Source organism: Apteryx rowi, unplaced genomic scaffold (genome assembly GCF_003343035.1).
Source record: "Apteryx rowi isolate R43461 unplaced genomic scaffold, aptRow1 scaffold_632, whole genome shotgun sequence".
Lineage (NCBI taxonomy): Eukaryota > Metazoa > Chordata > Aves > Apterygiformes > Apterygidae > Apteryx > Apteryx rowi.
This window is the reverse complement of record NW_020450908.1, coordinates 282,087-293,071: the sequence shown is the minus strand read 5'-3', so window position 1 is coordinate 293,071 and position 10,985 is coordinate 282,087. Positions and strand designations below refer to the sequence as shown.

Here is a 10,985-nt window from a genome sequence, read left to right as displayed (position 1 = left end):
GGGAACCAGCCTGGGGATGGATCCCCCATGGCACAGACCCCACTTGGCAACCTGACTACCCCCCAAGCCCCAAGGCTCCTCAGAAACACCCCACTGCCAAGCCCCGAGGTCCCTCAGGGGCACCCTGACCCCCCCTGGCCCTCACTGCAGAATAGGGTTAGGACTCCAACTCCCCCAGCCATGGCGCAGAGCGGGGCAAGACAAGGGATACAGCAAACGGGAACTTGTGCGAACACAGTGGCCTCCCCAGCCCCGTCCACCACCCCTGCACCCAGGCAGAGCCATCCCCCGCTCCGTGTGTATGCACAATGTCGCCGCAGCAGATGATAGACACAAAGGCAGAAAAGTCTGCCTCCAGAATTTATTGCAGCTGATTTCTCCCACCGTGGATAGCAGAGCTCAGGCTTACAGGGCTCAGGGAGGGAGCAGGACCTGAGTAAAAGCAGGGAATATGCTGATTACGCAGGGAAGGGAACTTGTGCTGTCTCCCCTTCCCCCAGAACAAGAGTGGGGGCACCCACCCCAGACTAGTGCCTGTATTCCAGTGCTGGCCAGCATCACGGCACTGGGAAAAGCTGCCTGTGCAGACAGGGCTCAGGGTGGTTGCTGCGTGAACCCCAAAGCTGCTGTGTTTCACTCCGGTGACAACGCGGGAGCTGTGGGCAGTGCAAGACTTGCACCAGTGCTGGCACAAAGCTGTTGGCMRGYGCTGGAATGGGGCACTTGTTGGAGGTGGTGGCCAAGCTCCCAGGAGGCTCTCCAGCCCRGTCAGCACACRTCTGTGGGTTTGATCAGGATGAGGGAAGATTTGCAGTCACCGCTATTGCAGATCCCTGGCCATAGGATGTAGTTTTTGGCATTGAGCAGGATGTTCTGACACTTATCATACCACCAGCCCCCATAGCTGCTGGCGCAGTTCCCGCTGGCCTGGTCCTGGTCCCTGTCACTGGTGCTGAACTTCATGTTGTCATGTATGCCCCCATAYYTGGTGTGGTAGGTGGTCAGATAGTCTTCCCCCTCACCAGAGAACCTGCCCAGCCTCAGAGGGTACCCGCTGGCCTCGCCCTCTACGCTGAAGATGTCRTACTCAGCATAATGGGTGACRTTGGATTTATTCTSCACRACGAAGCGGACCTTGTAGGYRTTCTGCTGTGTGAGCAGGTGCAGGTACTCRGTRCCCAGCCAGTAATCTGCCCTCACATTTCCAAAGCCATACTTGTAGGTGGTCCAAGTCTCCTTCCACGTGATTTCGGTGTTGTAAGTATTCCTCTGGATGACAGTCCAGCCCTTGCCTTCGGTGTCCATATCGCACCAAACCACCCGCGGGGGAGCCCCTGCCGGCTGGATTACATAGACCCCACTGGGGCTGCTGCTGTGAAGGTGGCTGCAGTCTGCAGGGAACCCTACAACAGCAAATCAGACATGAGGGACTACTCTTGGAAAAAGCTTTAATAAGCTATTCTAGAGTAGCTGTACTGATGCTGCTGGTGCTGGATTTCACTGGGCACTCTGCACCCTTCCTGTGGAACAGGGTGTGAATGCTTCTGCCAGGAAGTTGTCCCTTAAAATACTGCTGGGGACAGGTTCATGAAGGGAGGAAAAACTCAGCAGAAACATATGCATTTGACTTTCAAAAGAATATGCACAGAACAGATTTCCTGGAGACTAGGGAGGCTCCTGCAGTGCTGTGTGCTCTAGAGCATGTTTTCTGTGCACCCAAGATGGGAGCTTTGCTGTGTGTCTGGGCAGCAGGTGCAGTGCCGCCACAGCAAGGAGGCCTGGATGCTAGTCCTGCTCTGCCACTGGCCTGCTAGATCTCCTTAGGCATGGCACTTCCCCTCTCTCCTCTGTGTCCTTGACTGTGAAGAGGGGACACAGGCTCTGATCTCTGCACTGAAATGCTCAGAGGCTGGTGATAAAAACCAGGTATTATCTGACTTTGCAGCTTAGATTTGAATGCAGAGATCTGCTGTCTCTCACTGGCTCTCAGCATGGAGACATTTGCACACAACGCCTAGGATCCTGACCATACTCAGTGGTGGGCAGTGCAACTGCATGGCAAATGTGATGGCTGTAGCTGTTTTGTGCAGATCACAGAGAGAAAAGCCCCCCGCGCTGGTGTCTGTACTCACCGCTCTGGAATCCTGCAGCAGTTACTGCTGGGCTCATGTAGAGGAGAAACATCACCACCACCATGGGCAGGAGGGCAAGGCCCCCACAGAGCAGGCGCATCCCAGCCTGGAGCCCTGGGAAGGAAAGGACCCAGTACCATGAGGATCCCTGGGGCAGTCCCTGCTCCTCCATCACCTGCCGATAGCCCCCCCAGAGAACTCTGAGCAAGGGAGATTGGAGGCACAGGGGACAGGCAGGAGCAGAGGGCTCCCTGGGTGTTGGAAATGCAGTTTTGGTGGAGAGTCTGCCTCTGCAGGGTTGAAGCACGGCTAGAAAAGGCTTTGTTGCCCTCCTGATCCACTCATTCCCTGCACCACAGAGCAAGCCACAGTCATATTTTCTCACGTTTCTCCTAAATTATATATTTTTTTTCTAAATGGCTAGAGGCAAAAGGTTATTTTTATGGGAAAGAACAAATACTGTGTTAAAGGCATTCAGGGCAAATAGTTCAAAGAACTGCAGCTGAGTATGGCATATAAAGCTGGTACTCCAGACAAAGACCATGCAGTTCACATGGATGCAGGAAACAACTGAGCAGTAGCATCACAGAATTTGCAAGAAATGGCTTGGTGGAAAGAGAAGGACTGAGACAGACACTGGACACCCTCATCAGCATAGGCTCCCATGCTCCCCTGCCACTATCATCTTACCTTGTTCTTCTACTTGCACCTTTTACATGGGGTAGGACTGAGCCCACAGCTGTGAGCACTGAAAAATGAGCCATTAGGAAGATCAGAACTCACCCATCACCACAGTGCTGCTGAGCAGATGCTGGGAACCTGAGCAGTGTGTCCCGCTGCTCTGAACTCCATGCCAGAATCTGTCCCTTTATAGCTGTGTTCATCTCCATGCACACCCACCTTGTGTTAGGATCTTAGTCCCCTTGTTTGCATGGAGAAAATTTATCACTGTGTGCACATCTGATGGCTTCTCTGTGCTCTCTTTGCTCAAGATAGCACAAATATATCATAAGTTTCTTCCCAAGAAATATAAAAATGTTTCAAAACTCCCACCTGTGGGTCATTTATCAACTACAAACAACTGGACCTGCCCAGGAATTAAGCCTTTCTGGGGATCTACCAGCTGCTGCAGTGCAATAAAGGAGTAAAAGGAGAGGGGAAAGTCAAACAGGAGGGAAGGAATGTGGGCTCTAAGAGCATATTCATATCATCTGGAGATTAGTGACTGTAAAAGCTACCAGCAATGGTTTGTCAATAGCTGCCAATGAACAGCACATCATGATCATTCTGTGATGGCCTGAGTTCTTTCTTGGGCTCTTTCTCTGCACATAGCAACCAAGAAGTCAGCCCCAAACCTGGAATGCAGACACTGGCCCCTTGTTTATCCTCTCTCTGTAGAGTCTGAGGGCTGAAGGCAGCAGCCTTCCCTGCAGGCTGCATCCCTTAATAGGAATGTCGGGGGGTCTCTGGGTGTCTATGCCATACCCCTTCCCCTGCACTTCCCCCTTTGGACTGTATGTTCTGTTGGGAAGAAGTAGGCTCAGGAAGGCTCTGTTAACTTCCTGCCCTTACTGTATGTGGGATGGACATTGCCCCAGCAGCCTGGTCCAGGCTGGATGCTGTTTGGGAGGGCATCTTAAATGCATACTCAGGGCCAGTTTTTGAACCAGCATTTATGATTACAGCTGTTGGGACCACATGTGTCAGGGTAGGTTTAATTTGTGTCAGGCACCACCTCAGGATGTTTTGGCAAGCCCTCCCAAGGGCTTTGTTGATATGTTTCCTCCTTGTTCCCCTCTTCTTCCTATGCCTCTTCTCATACAGTGCACAGTGAGCCATCAGCAGCTCCTCACTTGGTGCCTGCTGGCTGACCCTGCCAGACTCACATTTTGACTGTCCTGTTTGGCTATTTTGTGTTCCTGGTGTGTCACTAGCAGCGTGTTTTTATTTGCCTACAGTACAGTTTATTTTCTCTAAAGTGATGCTTCCTTTAGCAGCAAGTACCATCAGCATACACCACCATGCACGTGCCTGCTGTGAGGGCAGGGAATGAGCAAGGGGGCAGATGTCTGTCATTATCGACATGGGAGGCTCAGTCCCAGTCCTCTTGCAGGCTCTCCTCTGCCTCTGAGCCTTGTTCAGTAATTCAGCTCCACTTCCTGTGTCTGTGTCACCTTGGCTGCCACCGGGTCCCTGCTGCATGGACCTCTTTTATGGCTATCAAATGAAGGTGGCAGAAACCAGTAGGCCCTGCCTGAGGACACACTGAAGGATGTGCAGGCAGGACCATCCCAGTAGTCGCAGGGGTCACATACGGTGACAAGTTGGGGTTTCATGGCTTGGCACCCTTAACTTTGGTCCTGACACTTAGTGCTTGGGTGGGTGTCAGCAGCCAGCCCTCTGTCCATGCATGGCTTGAAGCCAGAGGAAATATGGGTTTTGGTTCTGCGTAAGGTAGGAATGAAAGGACTAAGAAGGTACCATTTATCTTTTTCGAACTTGGATGACAGAAGTATATCAATGCCCCAAGGTTGCCTATCAAGAGTTTTCATGAAGCACTTGTACAGAGAAAGCTGCTCCATTGAAAGCAAACTGCTGAGGAGCATCCTTGGATCATCTCACTCATCATTACCCAACAGCAAGAAGAAAGAAGAAATATTATTGCAAAGCAAAGTTGACAAGAATCATTTTTTTCTGTGAATACACTTGTAATTTTGGAACTGGTAGTTTTACAATGGGGTGGTATAGGGCAGGGCAATATGTGTCCTTTGATGAAAAACATTCCCCACACTGTAATCAAAGGAAACTCATTTAATATTGGAGTAATCCAGTGCAAAGGCTCAAGAAGAGAACAGCAAGGTTAGTGACAAGGGTGGTGAGGCCCGTGCAGGCACAGAGCCCTTCACCACCACCTGCTGGTCTCCTGGAAGACAGCAGAGGTGGCAGTGCCACCTGAGGCTGAAGGCAATGGGGGGGCTGACTAACAAGTTTCAGTATCAGCCTTCCCAGAGAAGAGAAATGTGGATGTGCAAGTGGGTGCCCCAGACTTTCTTATGTCCAATGCAGAGAAACACTCTAACTGGAGAGCAGTTATCATCTCAAACCATCAATATTTCACCACAGCTCTAAATCAGTGTAACTGATTTATAAACTAACATAACTATGGTTGTTTCACTGCCTGTCTTCCATTCCCTTCTCATTCATTTACCAGTTGCAAGGCTGGCTTCAGACTGTACAGTGCCAAATGTCTGTTAAGCATTCACTCCACTTAACACACAGTCACCTTGTTAATTTAGTTTGCAACCAGCTCTGTGATCAGGATTGCTCCCCAGGATACCCTAGAATTGCAAAGTCAGAGTTAACTCCCTGAGCAGACCCCCCCCCCCAGTCCCAGCTGCAGGACTGCCTGCATGGTCCCAGCATGGGACTCCCAGCTGCAGGAGAGCACCAGGACCTGCCAGGCACTGGGACACCTCTGCATGCATGTCAGGGTTTGCTGTGCTGGACCCTGTGGGATGTGCTGCCCTGTGGGAGTTGACTGTTCACTGCTGTGGTCCACAATCACACGTACTAGGCAAAACTGCTGGGGGACCCAGATCAAGCTGAGCATTTGCATCAGTATGGAGAGTGATGGCCGGGGAGGAGGCCTCAGGGCTGAGCCAGCACGGGAGGTTTGCCGGTGGGCAATGCAATACTGCAGAGGAAGACTGCATCTAGGGTGGTCAATGAGACTTGGCAAGTTTGGCCATGTTAGAGAGGGCAAACCCTAAAGGCTCTCTGTAGGGGATCTCCTGCACAGCTCAGGTCAGAGAATGTCACTGTAGGGCTTGGTGTCAAATACAGTAAGTAGCAACAAACCCAAATAAAATCCTTATCAGAAGTGTGGGTTGAGTACAATTCTCAGTTTGGTGGAATCTCTTATCAACATCAAACACTATTTGTTGGCATTCTGTTAGGATTTCTTATCATAGAAGAGCAACAGCTGGCGTGTGAACAGAGAATCTTACAGATGGAGGACAAATAAACCGTAAATTTCCAGCACTGATGCCAACCAGAGGAAGAGTGCTGTGGTTTGGGGCAGCTGGCCCCACCTCACCTTCCAAGCCCTATAACTGCGGGGCTGGCCACCTTGCATCCAGGTCAAACCTGCTTGGCTTCCTGATCCACAGGGTCCCCGCAGAGACAGCATGGGTGAGTGTGGGCTGGCGGGCTGGGAGGGGAAGACACCACGCCACTCTACACCGCTCTGCGTGGCCACTGGTCACTGAGAAGCTCTGCTTCCTCTCCCTGCACTTTGTCTTCTCCAGGGCTCCCTCCCACCACGTTTCTGTCACTGACACTGCAGCTTCACTTTTCCCACCGACTGTTTCTGACCTTAGGACTGGGGATCACCCTATTCCTGTCTTACCTCCCCCCCAGTTCTCTGTGCCAGTCCTGCTCCTTACACTCTCTCCTCCATACCTGGTCACAGTCAAAAACATCCTGCACTGTGTGCTGTTGTAAAGGCAACGTTAATTTAGCTTGTATTTGTGCCAGAGCCCAGAGTACCAAATGGAGTATTTTAAAAAATCAAAATGGAAGCTAATTAATGTATTAATCATCCATCATCCCCAGGGCACCAAAATTGGGTGGGCAAGTTGTAGATACAAATCTATAGAGCTGACCATGAACGAACTATTGAGGAACCTCCTGATCCGGTATGGTCCAAAGGAGTGAAATAACTCAGATTTCAAATACTGGCAGAAATGATCCTTTAAAGCTTAAAGTGTTATGACCCAGATTTCAGCTGAGATGCACTGACTTCAGGTATTTCCCTGCAGAAGCCACGTTTTTTGACACATAACAGGGGTTTGTGCTTAATTAATGCTGTCGGCTTTGTGCAGGATGCTCTCATCCCATGATTTTGGCTCCCTGGCATTATTGTGCAAAGATCAATTTTCAGTCTGTCTGACATTGTGTTGAGAGGGTGCAGTTCTGGGACAACTATAAATGAAGCCACTGACTCTCAGGGTACCACCAGCATTGTTTTGGCCATGACAATTCCCTTCTTTCCCAAGATCCTAGGTCCCAGTACCTCCTTTATCACTGCTGTAGTATCTGCTGTCTATCTTATGGTTAGAGAAGTATCTACAAATTAGCATGCTGTCCTATATCACTAGAATGCATTTTTCTCAAGATGCACATACTGTTGCCCACTTTACATGTAGATTCTGGGATCTGGGGCCTCATTTTGCCCATATCACAGTCAAAGAGAACAACCCTGCTCTTAGAAGCAGACTTAGACCTGTAGGTTGTGGTTGCAATCTTTGCTACAATGTTTCTTCCTGGAGATATGTGCTTTTGCAGAATGATTATTTATGGAATTTATTTTTATATTTCTGCTGCTCAATAAAGCCAAGGCATAATTAATGCTGTAGTTCTGTCTACTCCATAAGTACTTTTTAATTTCTGTTGAATTTAGTGAGCCAATTCTCCTTCTGCAGGAAGGGAAGGCTTGCATTTCCAGATTCACCCTGTCTTCTCTCTCCAGCTGCTCAGCACTCCCATCTCCTGTTCTTCACCTGTGTGCTGGCCCTGCTAGCCCCTCTTCTTGCTGTGGACATTGAAAACCTGAACATATTAAAAGGAAACTTAGATGAAATCATTAACCTTCCTACACAGGAGCTCAACTCTGGTATGTTTTTTCTGTTTTACATTCCTAAGCCCTGTTCAAACAGCAGGAGTCCTCTACCCTTTGAGGAGAGAGGGAGACATGGAAAATAATGTCAGAGAAGGCAGTCACACTCAGAAATAACAGAAACCTGGTCAAAACTTCCTCCAATTTCCAATCTGCTCCAAATATAAGATTTGGGAGTTCAATATTCTTTCTGATTGACAAGACTGTATGTAATAGCTTTTTCTAGAGAGTTATAAATATTCAAAAGAAGGCCTTTTCTCTTGCTATCTGTAGTCCATCTAAAATACTGAAAATTCTGAGAAAATTTGCATGAGTGGTCAACCAAAATGCTTTCTGAAGATAGAACTTAGCTAAATGATACAATAAACTGGTCACATCACTGATAGAGCATCCACTTGAGGCTCTCAGGGAAAGCTATCTTATGGAACAAAGTGCTGTGATTGCTCTCTGAGAGCATCGTTATCTTGAGAATAACATGTTTTGAACTCCCTTTCCTTTCTGAAGCTCTTTACAGGTTGAACAAATAAACGAATCTCTTCAATCACCTTTGAGAAGCAATGCTAGTTTACAGCAAAATCACTCAACAGTTTAATCTTAGTCTGATACCACATGCAGTGTTTCCTTCTCAGTCCCTCCTCTCTAGAAATACCTCCTAGTTCTCACCACTACTACTCTGATATGCAGTCTACTCCATGCAATCCTGTAAGGCCATAATGGTGAGCAGACTGAATAGGCAGCTGCTTGATGATTCGTCCCCTGTATCGTTACCCCTCTTAGCATCCTATCCCCTCACAGAGTTTACAACCAAAAGATACATTATAAGAAGAAAAATCAGCCAAGTGAAGTTGTTGAAGTGCCCCACAGAAAACTTGGTGCTAGAAACAACAGCCTCTGGAGGCTGGAGTTACCTCTATATTGCAGCATGCAGGGCTGCTCACCTCACTCCCAATACTCTCTGTTTTTTCCATGCAGATCAAGACGGAGGAAACATGCGGCAGAGCAGATCCAATGACCTTCAACAGGCAGAGCACCGCAGTAAGAATCTCTGTCACCCTCCAAGGGAATGGCTCCATCCCTGAGAGGCCTAGGCAACAGGAATGGTCAAATCGTGGTGGGTGGGCACTGAACCTGGGGATAAGTCAGCTCAGCTCTTGTGGGACAAGATTGGATTGGTCTTCCGCAACGCATGTCAAGCCCACTCAGGAGATGTCACTCATTATTAGTGATAGCTTCACACTAAACAGTGCCTTAGGAGAACCCAAAGGTCTTTGCAACTCTCCCATGTGTGCCACATGTCCTCCTCTCTGGTGTGAAGCTCTGTACAGATCAAGCAGAGGATATGCCTCCAGAGCAATGCTCATAGGGATTTCTCAGTAGGTCATAGGGTTCAAGGCCCAGGGAATGTGGTTTTCACCTTGCCAGCCCCAGGGATGCAGTGGATGCTAGGACTGCAGGACCAGCTCTGATTTACTGTTAGGGCCACACTGATTCTAAAGTAGCAACCAGCCTGATTTTCTCATTCAACCTTCTGCATAACTAAGTTAGAATAGACATCACTAGGCCAAACTTGGAACCTTGTAACATTGTGAAGGAGGGGAAATATCTTAACATTTGGAAAGGCTGAGCATAGAAAGAGAAGCAAATTCTATGATTATGCATTCAAAATACATGCATATTATTTTAATCACTGTATTTCCTATGCAGAGGTTTTCTGCTTCTAAACTTAAAGCAGGAAACACAGTGGTAGCCTTTTTATGACTCTGGCAAAATCCCATATCCTGTCATTTTCTAGAAATCACTCTCATAGAGCCAGACAAGCAGCTTGGGATGTTACTGTGCCTGTTGGTTCTCCATATTCTCTCTTGCCCTAGGTTGGCCCAAGGACTGCAGCGAGCTCCCCGCTGGCAGCCCCAGTGGCATCTACATCATTCAGCCCACAGGACTCCACCAGCTTGTGGTGTACTGTGAAATGAATGTGACAGACGGGGGCTGGACAGTCATTCAGAGGAACCGGTACAACACAGAGATCACGTGGGCTGAGTCTTGGAGCACCTACAAGTACGGCTTTGGGAACGTGCAGACTGACTACTGGCTAGGCACCGAGTACATCTATCAGATTGCCAAGCAGAAGGTCTACCAGGTCAAGTTTGTTATCTGGGATGCCACAAATGCCACCAAATTTGCAGACTACAATCTCTTCAGTGTGGAAGATATGTCACAAGGTTACCGGTTGAGGCTGGGAACTTACACAGGGACTGCAGGGGATGCCATGACTTCAACCAGTTCTTCCTATGTACACGACAACATGAAGTTCTCTGCTAAAGATCAGGATCAGGACACTTACAGTGGGAACTGTGCCTCCAACTATGGGGGTGGGTGGTGGTACTCAGCATGTTATTCTGTACGGCTGAATGTCAAGGGTGCCATAACATGGGGCAGTCTGTGCAATGGGAACTGCAAAGCTTCTGTCATCCTCATCAAACCAGCTTCCTACTGCTAGTTGCATTTTCCTTTCCTATATGTCCAACCTGAAGTTAAATCTAGCCATGAAAAGAGATGGAAAAGGCAAATTATGTCATGGCCAAACCTGTTGTCCTAGTGGATCTTTGCTGAGGGTAGTCATATCACAGTTACCAAAGAAACTACCTTTCACTTCTCACTCCTGTAAATTTCCTGCACTCCTCAACTGGGCCTTTATCCTTTTGCTCAGAGCCAGATCATTTTAATTATGTTAATAATCAGAACAGTCATTTGCAAAATCTGGAGTTTCCAGATCCGTAGTGTCCTTCAGATAGAATGCGAAACTGTCAAACACCAATGGATGTATCTGACTGTGTAAATGAATATACATCCCTGACTTCAGGCAAATGACATAATTTTCACTTGCTGAAGATCTTGCTCAAGTTATTAATATGCACAGTCAAATTCTCAATCTTTACACCTCCTGCATTTCAGGCTTAGTAGTTGTTAAATATTCAAATAAATCAGTATTCCAAAAACTATCACAACTGTAAATGTCTATTTCAAATCTTTCGTATGCTCACACAGGTTAATGTGTTAGAAGGTTTCTACCACTGAAGTATAGCTTTCTTCTAGGACAGGCATTTGGGATTGAAAAGCAAAAGCAATAAATAAGGAAAACTTGAAATACTGCATGCAGACTTCTGCATTTACAC

At 48.1% G+C, this 10,985-nt stretch overlaps 2 protein-coding genes across 2 annotated transcripts; one reads left to right on the top strand and one right to left on the bottom strand.

Moving 5' to 3' along the window:
• Positions 1–768: 768 nt before the first annotated feature.
• On the bottom strand, positions 769–2,919 carry LOC112974858 (fibrinogen-like protein 1-like protein). The gene is made up of 3 exons (XM_026084246.1): positions 2,916–2,919; positions 2,133–2,246; positions 769–1,403 (listed from the first exon to the last, which is right to left on the bottom strand). The coding sequence occupies exons 1-3, from the start codon at positions 2,917–2,919 to the stop codon at positions 769–771; spliced, it is 753 nt and encodes a 250-aa protein (XP_025940031.1).
• Positions 2,920–6,319: 3,400 nt separating this feature from the next.
• LOC112974857 (fibrinogen-like protein 1-like protein) lies at positions 6,320–10,309 on the top strand. The gene is made up of 4 exons (XM_026084244.1): positions 6,320–6,323; positions 7,663–7,806; positions 8,782–8,841; positions 9,681–10,309. Exons 1-4 carry the CDS (start codon positions 6,320–6,322, stop codon positions 10,307–10,309), a joined length of 837 nt encoding a protein of 278 aa, XP_025940029.1.
• Positions 10,310–10,985: the final 676 nt, after the last annotated feature.

Bases quoted from the DNA above. Each gene is read 5' to 3' on its own strand.
- LOC112974857 (XM_026084244.1), top strand. The intron at 7,807-8,781 runs GTATGTTTTTTC...TTTTCCATGCAG, and splicing joins TACACAGGAGCTCAACTCTG to ATCAAGACGGAGGAAACATG. The intron at 8,842-9,680 runs GCAGTAAGAATC...CTCTTGCCCTAG, and splicing joins CCTTCAACAGGCAGAGCACC to GTTGGCCCAAGGACTGCAGC.